This window comes from Colias croceus, chromosome 17 (assembly GCF_905220415.1).
Source record: "Colias croceus chromosome 17, ilColCroc2.1".
NCBI classification, from domain to species: Eukaryota; Metazoa; Arthropoda; class Insecta; order Lepidoptera; family Pieridae; genus Colias; species Colias croceus.
The window spans coordinates 7713059-7731230 of NC_059553.1; the positions used below are offsets into that span (position 1 = coordinate 7713059).

General features: G+C 33.2%; 2 protein-coding genes across 2 annotated transcripts; both read left to right on the forward strand.

Annotated features, from left to right (window-relative positions):
• The first annotated feature begins 74 nt into the window (after window positions 1-74).
• LOC123699024 (protein wech) lies at window positions 75-15207 on the forward strand. The gene is made up of 2 exons (XM_045645878.1): window positions 75-402; window positions 8267-15207. Exon 2 carries the CDS (start codon window positions 8297-8299, stop codon window positions 10634-10636), a length of 2340 nt encoding a protein of 779 aa, XP_045501834.1. The 5' UTR covers window positions 75-402; window positions 8267-8296; the 3' UTR covers window positions 10637-15207.
• A 622-nt stretch (window positions 15208-15829) lies between these two features.
• On the forward strand, window positions 15830-18080 carry LOC123699025. The gene is made up of 5 exons (XM_045645879.1): window positions 15830-15957; window positions 16385-16494; window positions 16844-16989; window positions 17290-17404; window positions 17836-18080. The coding sequence occupies exons 1-5, from the start codon at window positions 15849-15851 to the stop codon at window positions 17968-17970; spliced, it is 615 nt and encodes a 204-aa protein (XP_045501835.1). The 5' UTR covers window positions 15830-15848; the 3' UTR covers window positions 17971-18080.
• Window positions 18081-18172: the final 92 nt, after the last annotated feature.

The window sequence follows — 18172 nt, forward strand, 5'->3', positions numbered from 1 at the left end:
GGTCGAATTTGTGTTGTATTGTTGCTGAAAAGCTATAGACAATACGTTTATTTTTAAATCAATTGATCGTTCATTCACCGCTGTTGTTTTCGTGGTGTTTTATTGATAATAAATAAATACACGATTATTGCGAAATATTATAATTCCATCGCGATGATTAGCAGTATTTGTAACTAGTGCAATAAAAAAAACGTAGTCAATCTCGGACTTTCTTAGAAATATAGGTTTCTACTTTGTGCAATCTACCTACATCGTCAGGCATATTTTCGTAAATAATTGCTGTGACTTCGTATTCAATAACTTTTATTGTAAAGGACGTATCTAAAGGTTATAGTGTAATGCGCATTATTTGCAGAGGATCGTAGATCAGTTTTTGTTATTAAGACTTCGGAGACAGATTTGGTGAGTATATGGCGTGTATAATTAGTTATTATAATTTGTGATTCACTGCACCACACATCCATTATGTTGAGATAGCGACGTCGAGAACAAACAGGAAGACGTCGTAATACCTTAAGATTAATTTGTTACAAACCTATTTCAAGAAGAGCTTTACACTAGACAAGCGTTTTCGAAAGTTATACCATTAACTTTTACCTTGTTCCCGTGAAAAATATCGTAGGTAATCCAAAGTTTTGCATAAATATCGATAAACAAATTATCCATTTATCCACAATATACTTTCGAGGATAGGTGGATTTTGATTCAGATAATTTAATTTACATTATACAATTTTCTAGTAAAAGCTTTGTTTATACTTAAGTTTAAAAAAAAATACTTTTCTATTAACTAGGTACCTATGTATTAATATTTCACTAAAATTAAAATTAATATGAGATTAAAAACAAAAACAAACATGAAACTCAGCAAAATCTTTTATGTCAGCACAAGTTGCATTGTCATTGATATTTCACAAATACATCTTTCTTAATATATATATAAATCTCGTGTCACAATGTTTGTCCTCAATGGACTCCTAAACCACTTAACCGATTATAATAAAATTCGCACACCATGTGCATGTGCATGTGTATGTATGTTGTGTATTTATATATTCCATTCTAAAAATATATTTTGCATGTTTTCAGTACCTACCACATTAATATGAAATATAACATATTTTAAAGACATGCATTGTTATACATCATGGTTTCAAGTAAATATACAATATATTTCATATAGGTATGTATTTCACATTCACATATAAATTATTAATAACTCTCCTCACAATGTTGTTTACAAAATGCAAGACAATTAACATTGTCAATTACATAGGTATATTTATGTGAATTATTTTTTGCATACAATGCTTAAAACCTTGACCGTAATAAATACAATAAATGCATATAAACAGTTTTCATAACAATGGTTCATTCAACTTGATTTAATAATAGTGTGTAAAATATAATAAATAATGTATATGTAATTAAATAAATAATAAATAATAAAAAATATTTTCTTAATATGCATTGTGGAGGTTTTATAACAGAGGACACAAAGAATATAAAAACCTTCTCAAAGATGATAGTCATGTGTGATGTATTTTCATATTTTTCACCATTATTTTTATAATTAGATAATTAACTATATTAGTAAGTTATATTATGTTGTTTTTATTCAAAAATAATAAGCCAGCTTCATTATTTCCTTTTTTGTTATAGTTTAATTATATACTTGGAATTTATTAAAAATGACAAATCAAAATATATATTATTAATTTTAAACAAATTATTTCAATCGCAATGAACTTTTCGTCAGACTATTACCATAATCTGTGCGTGATTGCTTGCAACTACTCGTAAACATCTATTAAATTTGTAAAAAAACAACATTATGTGAAAAAGGTTGCCTTATTCATGTGACTAATTCTTTATCTACTACATTTTTTACTTGTCTGTATTGTATAGTAAGACAAGACAAGTAGGTAGAAGCTTCTTTTATATTGTTGGTAAGAACTTTATGCAAAAACGCAAATCATTCTATTTGCTCATATCAACACAATTTAAATGAAGTCATAAATATAGGCTTTAATTATGCGATATAAACAGGTATTGCCTCTTCAAAGTTCTTGCCAATGGGGGATGTACTTCCATAGTTTTTCTATAGACTGTAAAAATTCTATCCTAATATGAATTAGGTTTTTTTTAAATGTCTAGTAAGTAAGAACAAAAAATGTTCTTGCAGTTCACTCTGTCTTAAATTCATTATTTCGATATGAGTATTTCATACAAATTTTACGCCCCTTCAATCTTCATCCTGTTATAGGTATCGAAAATTGTATTAATTATTATAGTAGTACATATTATAATTATTAAGGCCATTTCACAAGATGACTGTCAGATCAATTCAGCTTTATGTGGATTCTGTTTATCAACTTCATGTTAATTTATTTATTTTATTTATTTATAAAATAATATCTGAATAATTAATTAATATTACTAATTACATAATTAATTATTCAGATATTAGTTTACTAGTAATTACTAGTAAACATTGTAGTAACCATTGGTATGTGAATGTGGTTGCATTTTATCAGTCATGTCAACCCTGACTATTGACTAGTAAACAACATTGTGAAAGATCACTTTCTACTGTTTAAAGTGGGGAGCTTTAATTAACATGTACCTTGTTAAACCATAATCTTACATTGCAAATAAATTATCTAGTATCCCATGATATTTTTTTTTAAATCTACAGCTCGATTCCGTAATATAAAACAAAAATATTGCGTAACAATTTTAAGATATGACGTAGATTCATAAAAAAGTGTTTTAATTAACTCAGATTAGTTAATTGGATAGACGAATAACCTTTCGGCATCAATTTTATCTAAACTATGATAGGCGTAAACTAAATTATCTTATTCTATCAGGCTTAGACCATCAAACAAGTTTAATTATATTCGTATCGTAGAATGCTACAAAAGTTGCTCGCAATACAAGTGAAATCATAGGGCTTCGACCCCAATGTATAACCGCGCATGTGCCGGAAGGACCCCTAAGATTATACCGTAGCAGGTCTTCTCGAATAATACCTTTTCAAAGTACAACGAAGATATTACAGGGATGCGACTAATACCCTGGGGCTCGGAGTTGCCAAGACAATAAATCTATCGATTAGCGGTTTAAGCATTACATGTAATTGAAAATCAAATTTAATTTATTGTATTAGTCATATGATAAGTTTAAAAAATCTGTAGTATTTGATGCGTTCTTAACTTCTAGAGGATGTCATAACTAACGAAACTATTTTCGATGTTTTATTGGAAAAAGAAACATCAAAGAAATTGGTAAAGCTTAAAATGGGTCGAAGGAAATGCGACGGTGGGATGGGATAACACTCTGGATGTTTTAGATATGATCCGGTTTAAATGAAAATAGATAAGAAGCTCCAAAGAGGTTAGATATAGGCTGATGACCTTTTTGCGGTAAAAAATGATCGCCAAATTACAATCATCTACGTGCATAGATTATAATAATTAAGGTCGTTTTTTTGTAGTGTAACGGCGAATATAATTTTCACATTACATACTCGTAAAACAATAGAAGCAACAAATATGGCAAAAAAGAAAACAATTAAAATTTTCCAATATTGAACTTATTTTATGTGTAAAGTGGCGAGCAACAAACAATTAAAAATTTTGTAATAATATGATAAAAATAACAAACAAAGAAAAGCTTCTATAAGATTATCGCGTATCTTATTTAGTAGTTTAATATTACATTTATGTCGACACGTCTTTTTTAATTGGAAGTAGAGCATGCAGGCGTCAGCTAATATTATGATATTTATTACACCTTGGTTACCACAGACCACCAACAACCTGTAACTTTAAATGAGTCACGTATATGTAGCTACACCTTGGAAAAATTTAAATGTTTTTTGTCACTCAATAAAGGTTACACAAATGACGACTATCTAAATATAGCTTATTTACAGCTGTGTCTTCTTTTAACCTTAATATGTTTTGAATGTGAAGAAACCTGTAGCTTTCTTAGTACATTAATTATCTTCGAAGATCTGGTTACTGCATTTTTTTTTCTGTGGCCGGTTCCACCGGTATTGTACGATCGGGTTACTTACTGCGTGGTAAAATCACCGTGCAAAAGCGTTTCTGAATCGTGTTAGACCACCGCGAAGTATTACAAAACTATCAGTCCTAGACCTGCGACAGGCCATTAACAATAAAATTCAGACTGGATGATTGAATACATATTATATCACAGCGTTTTCGATTAGAAATTCCAATACGGAAATACAAATATACCCCTTCGAAGTTTTATCTTATAACAGTACGTCGTATCGTCAGTTGAAAAAGATTGATTTTCAATTTGCAGTATACTTCAATTGATGGTATGCCGTATAAGCTTCGGTTCTAATTTTTTTTTTCAAATAGGTATGAGTACGTTTGTTCGATCATCGTAACGGTATTATGTTCATTGTAATCCAATTTGTTTTTTGCAAATGTTCTGTAATGCTTTTTATAGCTTCAGATCTAATTTGTTATAGATTGAACCCAGATACTTTCTATCTATAAAAGCTCTTCGAATAACTGTAAATGCTGATTTACACAGGGTCAGCAGACAAGTCAACTGTTTACATAGACTTTAAGCCTCTGTACTGACTTCAAATCTGTTTACACAGGGTTTTTTTCGGGTCAGCACTGATTTGCCTCGAATTTGTAGTCAGTTACTGACCCTGTGTAAATCAGCACTTACGTTAGAGACTGACTTTTGACTTTGATTTATCCTAAATGAATATTCGCTTAGAAATCAATTGGGACTAATTCTGCGCATTATCTCTTTCAATAAACTAAATTTCTTAATAATAAGCGTTGCAAAAATTAAACCTGCATAAAGTACCTTTTCGTAATATCATGTCTTTTATTTATAAAACTCTACATGAGCCGTATACAAAGTAAACACAGTAGGTATATTTTTTATAAAATTCTCGGATATCATTTGTTGCATCCACGGCAGGTTCTCTCCATTGTAGGACCGTGTTGGAAAGTTACGATGACCGCTCAACTAGAGTGTACTGAGGAGTAATGACTCTACTCGAGTAGTACCTACAGCATGTACAATGTTTTTAATTAACTGTACTGAGATAATTGTGGAATGCACCTGTGTTGTTAGTTTGTAATATAACAAGAGTGGATATACAATTCAATTTTGCAATAATAATATTTTTCTGAACTAGATCGTCCATAGGTATACTTCCATCTTCCGAAGAAGAGATCGACTAATTTTATGATCATTGATATGTTGAATCTATCGCCATTGCCATTTGAGATATATATACCTAATCAATCGCTATTTGAGATATACATAATAAATCACAATAATGAGAAAAAAGCCAATAACTAAATGAAATTCCGAAAATTGACTAGTCTAGACTACCATTGAACGAACACTAATGATAATGATGGCTGTATCGTCAATAAACATTCGATAAAGAAATCTGCTTGAGCCATTTTGCAAAATAATTTCAATAGTATTCTGCAGGTCGTTTTATAGTCTATGAGCATTGTAGATTTTACGATGACCAGTGCCGGGTGCAGTAACAATGACATTCATGATAACAGTTTCATTGTAACTTCTTGATCCTTCGTTGCTATTGTTGAAGCAGGTATTCTTGATCTATTTTTTTTTTGTCATTGGAACTTTTTAGTACGGCGTGAGTCGTGACTCATTCAATAGCCTATTTGTTTTCGTTATCTATGATTTTTTTTGGAATTTGGAAAAAAAAAGATTTTTTTTTGTAAATTTTGCAGGATTTTTGTTTTTTGGTTTTGTTAGTTAAATATTTTTTTCAAAATTAATTGATATCTAACATTTGGGTGGTTATTTCATAACATGAAATATGTTTATCTTAGCTTGTTATCGCATCAACTCTATTATCGGAAGTCAAAACCAAAACATCAACAAACCATAAGGCTTGTTTGGAAAATTATCAGATTAGGTGTTTTTATAGCCTTATAGTTTTTATAGTAAAATACTTATTTTTACAGTAGGTTTACCATTAACTTTAACAATCAAAAAGGTAAAGTAATAGGTAAGTATAGCAAAAAATATGACTTGTTCTATTTTAATTTTTTTTTCCAATGTACCTACTTAATCTCAAAAAAAAAGTTCATCTCGCAGGATTCTTATATATATCAGTTACCACACTACCACAGGTCGTGTCTTCAACAGTAATTTGTATTTTTCAAAGGTCTAACGTCAGCGTAGTAATTACAGTGATAGCGTACGCTACCACATCACCGCTTACCATTCAGATTGTACGTACAGCGGTTCGTTGCTCGAAACCTCGGAATATATACCTATTGTATGGTGCACGTACAAACAGCCATTGTCTCATTCAATACCAAAAAAGAACGTTTCACGAAAATCCGAATGCCCACAAAGCGCACTCTACCTGCTCGAATGAATGCCGCTGCGTAATTGAACAATTGTTTTTTTTTTTTGGTCAGGTACCGCCGCTTACTAGATGAATGTAACTTAATCCAAAGAAAGCCTATTTCTCCTGTTAAAAAGGGGCAATTGTAATTTCTTTTGACTGTTTGATATACCTACCTGCTTGTATTACGTTTTTATAATCTATACAACGCACCTTGTAAATTTTTACAATTATGTTTGTGAAATTGCAATACAGAAATACTGCGTCATACTGTATTTATATCATACACAATTATTTAAATTCATATACATACGTAGGTATATGTATATCATTGTCAATGACCAAAGTCGGACGTGACGGGTTCAATGCACTCGAAATTTCCATAAATGGATAGTTATGTTAAATACTTATAATATTGTTAATTTATTATGTTTTACGTTAATTTGTTTAGCGCTATTTTATTAAAATATACAAATAAATTTTTAAAGTTACGAATAGGAAACTTTTTGGCTGTGTAAAGTGTTACGATTCAATGTTTTTGTTGAGCATTTCAAGATATCGTAGTAATGTCGATGATGGTCCCCATTTCGCCCTTTGGATAAGGGCAGCTAGGGAGGACATCGATTTTTGGTACCCCTCGCGCACGGTTAGCGGGGGCGCGTCAAGATGGCGTACCCCGGACCTGCCTCACGCGTATTCCTCTGCCAAGGTCACGAACAACGTGCCACCACGGCTCTACCAAAATACTCAATCTCGATACATACCACTTTCTCTTTCGGACGCGTTTCACAATGCATCTGCCTTCCCGCTCCCACTCACATAACACATTGGCATTGGCTAGTCAATAGTCATTCGGATAGGGCTGGTCGGCACGCGTTATGTGATGATGGTTCTACGTTTTATAACATTGGCTATCAAAATTGTGTAGACTAAAAGTATTGCTCATTTTTTTCATTTTGAACACATGGCAACCAATTTAAGACGTACGACGCTCTTATATAAATATTTACAAATTTTTGTTTGCATTTCTGCTTATCAAAACAAGTTACTACACGTAACACGGTCAACAACAACACACCTATAACCGAAAAATGATAAACCGAAAATCAATAGTTAATAGATAAATCAGAGCCAGCCCTAATCATAGCAAACCTCTTTATCTAAATTATGGAAAATTTGGAATGTATACAGTGTCCTTTTCTAACACATACAAGGGGTGTAGTGTTGTTTCGCTCGGTGATTGCTACCTAGAATCACGAAGGGCATGGTAGGGAGGGCTGCAGGGCATAATGTTTTTGGGATAGGATTTTTTTCGCAAACTGCACCATATGAAACAACCCCAGTGCAAGACTACGCCGTTTCTGGCGTTCACGTTTTATTTCATAATTTAATTTGTCAACAGTTGTTTTTAGGCCATTGTGTTGTTGTGATAAGTGATAAGAAAATGTTGTTTATGTTTGTTGTGAGTTTTTTTTTAATTTTATTTTTTGTTCTAAAAAACATTGGTAAATAGCCACTATGGTGCTTTGTTACAAAAATATTTTACACCAATTAATGTTATTTATTTCGAAATACATATAATATTTCGATAAGTAATTATAATTATTGCAATAATGATAAATGTTTACATGTACATATAATTTAGTTAGTAGGTTTTTACTTCACTTTATAGTTTAAAAACATATAAGTAATAGAGTAAATAATTTACAAGAATATATGTACAATTGATTATAATTTTACTAAATAGCAAGCTGTTTATAATTTTCATATACAGACAAGCATAAAAATTATCATCAATATTCATACTCTACAATCTACATACATACAATAGTAGCCATAACTATAAGTATTTGTATTCTCATTTCAGGTCTAATGACTTGATTGGCACCGGGACACCATGACGTCGTTCGCAAATATGACACAGTCGCTGGCTGCCAGCCTGCCAGCCACTTCGACTTCATCGTCGGGCTCCACCCACAATTCCACTGACCAAGAAGACCCACTCGCCATGTCCAACATCATATGTAGCCTGCTTGAAAACATGAACAAACCGTCAAGCTTGCAAGGCCCATCAAATGCTAATTCTTCAACCATACCCTACGACATCTGGGCCCTACCGACTTGCAGTACCTTACAAACACCCATCGGAAGCTCCAGTCGTGAGTATGCGTCTACTTCTAACAATAATAATACGAGTCATTCCAAGGAGGATAACTCCAGCGGCTCACCCGGAACTTCATCTTCGGTTTCAATCACCTGTTTCCGCTGCGAGGAACGCACACCCACCACGCGTTGCCTCGAATGCAATGATCTTTTTTGCCATGAATGTTGCCATAAAGTAACATCGGATTGCCAGTTACGTGAACATACGTTGTTACCCATTCATCAAATTTCTCCAATTGGTGCCAGACCCAATTCTGTGACCAATGATAAAGAAGTTATGTACTGTGAATTGCATTGTGATCCTGTTAGATATTATTGTGAAGCTTGCATTATATTTATTTGCCAGGAATGCACTCTGTGGGTGCACAAAGATCATTGCTATTCACCGATAAAGGGTGCATTAGATATGTGTCGCATTGGCGTATTTCGTGCAATCGAGGACACAAAGACTGGGACGAAGGCAATTAAAACGGCAATCGACCGCGCTGTGGCTATGTCGAAGGCATATGAAAAGGAAACAGCTGAAGCTAATATGAAAATAAGAAAAGCTATGCGTTGTTTCGCTCAAGCTATTGAAGATCGTGAGAAATATTTATTAGATAAAGTAGAAAAAATGCGTCAAGCAAAAATGAATGAGCTGACCGATCATATGAATACGTTGCGTGGTATTTTAGCCGGTTTGGCTCATACAAATGAGACTCTAGTAAGAAGCATGGACTCGGAAGGTATTGACTTATTTATGGCCAAAGAGAAAGGAAGAGCGCAAGTTGATTATTTCTCATGTATGTTTAAAAATATGTATATAACTGAAGAGCGTATAATGTTCATACCTCCGAATTATGATTTAGTTGATCAAATCAAAAGGCAGTGCGATGTACAGTCTGCGCCAGCAAACGCTTTGCACTCACTAACATCGTCATCATCGCTTCAATCACGCCAGTCATTACTGCAGTCCCTGCAAACAGCTCAAACTTATCCACCGCTGACTTATAACATGTCGGTAACGAACAGTCTGCGTTCTTTACCGGATTATACAACCAGTCATACGAGATCTACAAATTACTACGATACTAGCATTTCATCTAGTATCTCAATGGACTCTAATCCCGCTCGCGGAATCGGGCAAGCGATCCCTGGCTACTGGATGTCAGTTTCAGTAAAACCCACAAGAAGCCCTGTTCCAGGTGTCCCTATGTTTTCTTTTGGTAGAGAGGGTCAGGATGAAGGACAAGTATCTAGACCATGGGGACTCTGCGTAGACAGGGAGGGCAATATCATTGTAGCTGATAGAAGAAACAACCGCATTCAGATATTCAACAACCGCGGTGAATTTAGAACTATGTTCGGCTCGAAAGGTACTGGACCTGGCGAGTTTGATCTACCAGCGGGAATAACTACAGACACTTACGGTCGTATTATAGTTATTGACAAAGACAATCATAGAGTGCAGATATTCACATCTTCCGGTAACTTTATCTTGAAATTTGGATCGTTCGGAAAGGAATGTGGACAGTTCCAATATCCTTGGGACGTTGCTGTAAATACTTTAGGTAATATTGTCGTAACAGACACGCGTAATCATCGTATCCAGTTATTTACTAGTGACGGGACGTATATAACTAAGTTTGTGTTCGAGGGGGCTAATCCTGCCAAGATGCTTAAAGGACCTACTACGCCTAGAGGCGTGTGCTTCACGACATCCGGTAATATCATAGTGTCTGATTTTGAAAACCATCGTTTGCTTATGGTTGATCCGACCCTATCGAAGGTGTTACACTGTGTCGGTCGTGAAGGTTCCGGTATCGGAGAACTTAATCGCCCCTCTGGCATAGTGACGGACGACGACGGACGTATAATAGTGGCTGATTCAAAGAATCACCGCGTTCTTGTGTTTACTTCTGAGTTACGTATTCTGTGGGCAGTCGATCTCAAGAGCCCCGGTTTAGACGATAAGGACCGGCCCAGCGACGTGGCCCTCACCCCCGAGGGCTACCTCGTTGTGCTGTTCGAGACTTTGCCCGACACCGCCCGCGACATCTCTTCCCACGGCAAGCAATACATTAAGGTATACTGACTGACTAGATACGTAAAAGTATAATTACATTGTGGACCGTAGGTCTCTTATATTATTATAATGAATTTTTTGTTTTGTTTAAGTTGTGATTGATTTCATAATGTGCCAATTTTATTATATTTGTGAAAATCCGGATCGAGCATAGCTTGTACGGAGAATTAGTATTTGTTCATGATTTACAAAGGTTTGCACAAATCGAATTCTCCTTAAATTCTTTGAATACTTTTGTTACCATATAATTTTGATTTCGTTTCCGTATTCGACTAGTCTTTAAGGGCCAAACGGTGTTTGCGATGAAGTAACGACACTTTTTGTGGCAGTTTATAGCTTTCATATATTAAATCATATCCATGAAACACCAAATCTAATGAACAGGACATACTTCGATTATATTTTTTATCGAACTCCTTATGCAATGCATAATAAATGAAACAAATCGTCAAGATTATTATTATATGATAAAAGATCACGATGTGATTTAAAAGATGTTTTTTATGTGAGATAATTTAAAATTAGCTTGAAAAGTATTCTTTTCCAAAATGTTACTTTTTGCGTTCTTTTACTTGTTTAATTAATTGATTATTTCAGACGCTAGAATGTAGGTTTTTTGTGAATTATTTTGCGTATTATAGACATTACGTTTTCTTTGCGGATTATAGAAGTGTGGCTATTTATTTTCGCCCATTTTGATTATATTATATTTAGTTTATAGCTATTTTCTCGACTGCGTTTAGACTTTTAAAAACTCGGTAGGGAAGGGGTGGAGACAACTGAGCTAAGAAATTAAATGCAATAAACTTTGAGACTGACTTTAGAAGACTGTCTTAAAGATGATGGCGGGGGTGGCGCGGCGAGGGGAAGGCATCGCTCGATCGCGTAATGCAATTTTTTACCAATATTTAGGTATTACATTATAAAATTCTTATGCACACCTTATTGCTACGTGATTCTTTTTTATTTTTATTATTTTCTGAAATTTATTTTGTTATCTTATGTAATTGGTAAAAAAATTCGACTGGATTTATGGGCTGATTTTATTTTTATATATTAAGAACTGATTTAAATTGAAATAATTAGCTTCTAATTTATTATTTTTATAATAATTATGATAATCTCTTATAATTTAAACGAACTGAGTCGCGATGACTCTCGTTTAATTAGGTAATTGGATAGATATATTATGTTGCGGGGAATTAATTCTATCGGTCACTTATTTCAGGAGGGCAGGCAGAGGATACGCATATTGTAAAGCCCTTCCGTGCTTTTTATCCATTATTTGCTTATTTCACAGCAGAATTCCATTAGCCACTAACTGAATGAGTTTATGAAATTATATTTATGTATATTTCATTTAGACACAGCTTTTAATTTGAACGCAAATTAAGTATTTGCCAAAATAACAAGCACATCCCAATCTTGCCTGTCTTCGTGTGATAATACGTAGCAATTATTCAACGCGAATATTCGGCTAGTTAAAATATTTTAGCAAAATTCATCCCTCAAAATTGATTATTGTAATAAATTAACATAAAGTATATTTTATAATCTTCTAAGTATATCGAATGTATTCGATTTAACATGTGTTCAGTCTGTATGTGTTCACTATTTAAATGTAGGTTAGATTAGGGCCGGTCGGTTCCAGAACTATCATTATCTAGTTAAATTGCGTGCTGTAGGCTAATCGTTGAAGTACCGCTTCCAAAATAGTATTTAATTCTTAATATAATGTACGTTAACGTAATATTATCGATGTTTAGTCACTGGTTTGCCTTGTCAGCACCACAGAACTATAGAACGTATATCGTATGGAATCCTATTAATCGTCCTATGAACTTATTCGCCTTTAGAATCTGTATCTTAAATACCAAAGCTATATATATATCAGTGTTAAGACACACGACCGTATAACCGCTTCTTAGATTAAATAAAATTAACAGTGAGTAGTTTGAGCTCATTAAAAAGCAATGTCTCCCATATTCAAGCATAATTTTAGGTAAATTTAATGATAGAATAACATTTTTCACGTTTTGTACTTAGGTTAAATTAGATTAAGTCGTGATGCCGTTTCGACACATAACTTCAAACAAAGATTCGCTATGGAGTACTGGGTCATTTAGTGATGACTTTTAGCAATAGATTAATGAAGTATGGCTTGATATAGTGGAAATTATTGTTTGAAGTGAAATAAGTACTGAGGGACTAGCGCTCTATTAACGTTTTTGGGTATTGTTGTCTTTGCTTTGCGTCCCATAGTGTCATGATTCCATCGGGCATTTCACAAAGAAAATTGTACAGATAGTATATAATTGATAGCAATAATTTGGCAGTATTATATCTGGTATTGAATAATGAATATTGTAAATTTATTACCTCTGTGCAATTTTGTGCTACATTGGTAAGTCTGTAATCGAAAATATTCGGAATATGATAAAATTTAAGCATTGGATAAAAATATTTAACTACCCACATGTTATGTAAGGCAAAGACAACAAATATAAAATTAAAATGAACATGCAGTACCTAGTTTGCGTCTTTTACGGTCAATTAAGGGAATTCCGCTAAAACAGTAGTTTTATACTAATTTTTATTTCATATCATAAATAATTAAAGTGAATATTACTTAATTTTTTTTTTCAGTGCCATTATTAAAAGTATTATGTTATTTTTAAAATAATATGTTGCATGAAATGCATTTTTTTATATTATTAAAGGTTTTACAAAATTATAAACTCGAAGTCAGATCGATAATTATTTTTGTATTGACGACTGAATCTCGGTATTTTAGACAGTGATTTACAATTTTGCATAAACATTATTAAAAAGGATTTGCCAAGCAAATTCAAGTAAATATTTTGCTATAACTTCATGGTATTGAATGTAGATTTTTCAACTTGCAACAAATCTTATTCTTAATTTCTGGTCACGTAACAGAATCCAAACCACTGAGTAGTTTAATATTTAAATTACGCAACAATTTGTAAATTATTTTTAAATAATCGTAAGTCTGCATTTTATACTGATAACACATTTAATATGTGCAATTCATTCGGTCTTTGCATTCTGTTATCGCATCAGACGAAGAGAATCTAATTCTAAATAGTTAGTCTTGAAAATGACTGCTTAATGTTACTATTAAATATAATTTTTAGACTTTCATATGATTTTGTCATTAGTTATGTTTAGATTTATTTTGTTAACACTTTTCGTGAAGTGAATGGCCGGCGAGGTCTAGGGCAGATTTGATCGAGCTCCACTTTGAAACAAACGGTATGTTACACATACGTCTCGAACGTTCATATGGATCTGCTCTACCGCCTCGCCTCCCATTAACATGACCACTTTGTAAAAGTGAACCAAATTCGAAGCGCATAATATTTTGATGTAATCACCCAAGTCAGAGATTTGATCGCGAAACGATATTGTGAAATGTGACAGCTGCTAGCTACTAGCAGTATAAATGTGGTTTTGTGATAGATACAATAAAATTGAGAACTTATTCGAAGCTTGATGGTAATTTTTCTACGAAGTTTTTCGCCGTTTGAATTATTGTCAAACGCCAAAGGAACGCAATGTGGTTTCCTTATAAAACGGTGTTGTGGTAAGACGCAATACGATAACTGCATGAGTAATGTACGATCGTATGAGATTCTAGCGGATTGTATTGAGCCATTATATTTGTGCTATTTTTAATGTTAACTAGGCTTGCGTTGTGTTAGTCTTAGTGCAATCTCAGCCATCCATCTCCCCTTTCGTACGTTAATGACATAATATTATAATCGAACATTTATCGTAGTTAATGTAAACGTATTCAAAATACTCCTTCATAGCGCGTAGTGTGTGGATAAGCTTACGATGAAATCTTAGTAAAAATAGCAGAATAATATTGGAGGGGAGATGAATGTCGGCGAGTTTCTATTTAGTGTACTCGTAAGTAGTATTTTTGTATTCGTTCCTCGGTCGGACCGGTCATTATGTCTGGTCTGCGGGGAAGATCACGTGTCAAAGTCATTTGTGATACGTCAGACATCTGAGTATGCCGAACCGTAAAGGTCTACGTACGAACTCTATATACTCCCAAAGCGTAACAAAAATGACTAGACGCGTGCATAGTTACATTAGACCGAAATCTACCTCACTTGCAAAAGCATAAAGACTGATATGAATTAATGTGTCGGTGGTCAGATCACTGCGTTAGAAGTCTGTTGTCTACTAGATTAAGCAGAATTCTTACTCGTAATTACTTCACTTAAATTAAGCGTCCAATAATCGAGGCAAAATTTTTGTTGAAACGAAGTCGACAACAGTCTTTTTCTTTTATAATTATGTATATCTTACGTTACTCTCCTGTAATATTGTTGAAAGAAGACTGATATTTTATAAATGTTCCTATATTTTAATTTAGAATAATTTACTGCCTACCATATTTCATTTATTTTTTAACCCTTCGGTAATGAACGTTACTTTGACTCTTGTAATCTTATCAATTGTGCATGACGCTATATTATGTCATGGATTTTTTGAAAATTTTAATGCAATTTTGTATGAAAATTAATCAAGTGATTGATAAATAATGGTGTTTTATTTTAATCCCTTTCATAACTCTTAACTACTCTTAAGTATACTTGTACATTGGCTTAAAATTTAAGTCTTAAATCAATTGATTATTGCAGAGAATGACACAAAGTTCTCAGTAATGGGTACACCTATAAATCAATAATAATTAATTAACTTACGTACACCTACAGGATAAATTGTCTCATCTACGCTCTAAAGTTCTAAACATGCTGATAAAAATAAAACATTATTGGTATGACTGCATGCAGATAAGATAAATCATCCGCTAAAATATTCATACATTCTTAGCTCTAAATGGGTGAAAGTTTGAGAAATTTTATTTTGACCACGCGGGCGAAGCTACGGGCAACATTTATATTACAGTACATATTGGACACATTGGACATATTTAATTATTATTATGACCATAGAGTTTCCATATAGTTACCTGGCATTAAAAAAATATAAAAAACATGTTTGTTTATTTTGATGTATTAATCAAAATAAGTCCATGCTTATAATAGGAATATTAATCCAAAGCATTACATCCTCCATCAGTGAAATATAGTATACAGAAGGAAATAAATATAGTAAAATCGAACAATCAATACGAATAATAGCATCTATTGAATACTAAAAACTTGGTAAGAACAGTAAAATGGGTCACCATGTGAGTGCATTGTTCTCTAGTCTCGGGAGGTTTTTCGAGTATCCCGTAAAGAGGAAACCCATATGCTTTTACAGACAAGAGGACTTCACTGCTACGGGTAATTTTATGGATACAATTCTATTCAGACGAATGTAGATAGGTTGAAAATGGTATTCATGATCGTGATTAATTTTTAAAGTTCTGTTATTCCCTATAAACCAAAGGCCTATATAAATATGTATGGTCAGCTGCGTTTTCTAAATGCACAGATCCTTTGGCTCGCAAATAAAAGTAAGATTCCATTAATAGAATGGCCAATTATAGACATTCAACCATTTCACGAAATGATCAATCATTTCATGAAATGAGCAAATCTACGATATGGCCACGACATATACCTACACGTTAGCTGCTTACAAACTAGCAGAGACAGGTCAAATCCCCAAGTTATATTTCCCCTATATTCCGACGCACTTACAATAAGTGATTGCCATAAAAATACTGCACACTCCCTATAAGTTTTCTAATTTAAATAAATAAACAAGGTGAGCCGCAGAAAAAAGCTACAGAGATACAGAAAACCACGAAAACTGACTATGATAAATTGGTAGAGCTCTTTTATAAGCGACTGGCTGAGCAACGACAGTACAATCAAGTAAGAACAGATTTGTTTCTATAAACTACAATAGTACGAATATTATATTTTATAGGAATGAATTAGAATTTAGATCATAAGATATCATAGGGAGAGCCTAGCAGAGTATGCTCTACACTACACAATATACTCTACTACGTCTACGGTCTAAACTCTACACTAGCAGACTATTATACCAACCTTGTGTTTTGTGATTTTGCACATTGTTAATTAATGTAATATCTTAACTCCATATCTATCACTTGATCACCATTGTGAACGTAGCAGGTAACAGACCCCACAGTTGCTACAGCTAGGCTAACGGATAATAATTAAATTACACGTTAAAACTTTAACGTTGTATCTACAGGAAATGAAAGAACAAGACCGTAGATGGAGCATGCAAAAGGTGGTAGAGAGATTTCCGGGCTGGAACGAAGTGACAATCGCCAATCTGCACAGCCTCTTTTTGCTTTTCGACAACCAGTCGAATGGAATGCTTGGTTTCGATGATTTGTTAGTTTATAGTTTATACACTGATGCAGATATAATTTTTTTGTAGGTACCTAGATAAGATTTTTCTGGTATAAATAGAACCACTAACGTAATATTAGTAGTTACAAGTATATGATTGTTATATTATCTGTGATATTAGCTTATATTCTTGTTACGGCATATAAGTTAAACTACCATTTTATCTACAAAGACTTTGTTTTACTAGTTGTTTTTACCCATGCTACCTAAGAAACTTCGATCTTTAGACATTTTAATCATGAGAACAGAGATGATTAATTAGGTAAATGTTGCTTATTTTAGCTGCGCAGTTTTAGAGAGTTTGGGGGATGAAACTTCTATGGAAGTACGAAAAGAAAAATTCAATGCTGCAGACACGGATGTAGACGGGTGGATCACTTACGATGATTTTTTGTCGGTAATATATTTAATTATTATTTATACATCTTATAATACGTTTAGCTAAGTTATAAGTTTTTTACGGATTGTGTATGGACACTTTAATAGATATAGGTAATCTGAAGAGTATGTTTGTTTGTTTGAACGCGCTAATTTCCGATTTAAAAAATTATTTCGGTGTTAGATATAGAGGAAGGCTATATAGGCTGTATTATATCATCACGCTAAGACCAACAGGAGTGGGGCAATGCGGGTGAAACCGAGAGGCACAGTCTGTTAGTGTATAATATTTTAAGTGAGGTGCGATCAATCTGATTTGTTAATCCACGTAACATATCGTATTTATAACTGCTGAAAAAGTCTCTATTCTCTACCCTCTCCTTTATTACCTTACCTTTATGCATATAATAAATCGCCTTATCTTTTTTGAAATTTTATTTATTTTTCTAGTTGGTGTACAACTTCAGTCCTCAAGAAGATGGTCAATTGACTGGACTGGCTCAACTCTGCAATGATGTGGCTGATAATATACAATTTGTAAGCAATTTGACCGTAGGCGAACAACTAGAATATGGCTTGTTCTAAAATAACTATTAATGTCTAAAATAAATATAATAACTATTTACTAACTAGTTAACTAGTTACCTACTATTGTTATTGTTTGGAATTAATAAAAGTGTTTTTTTAATATGAAATTTATTTTAAAACAAAACCTCATATTTCCTAACAATCTTTATATATTAAAATGAATCGCAAAATGTGTTGGTAAGCGCATAACTCGAGAACG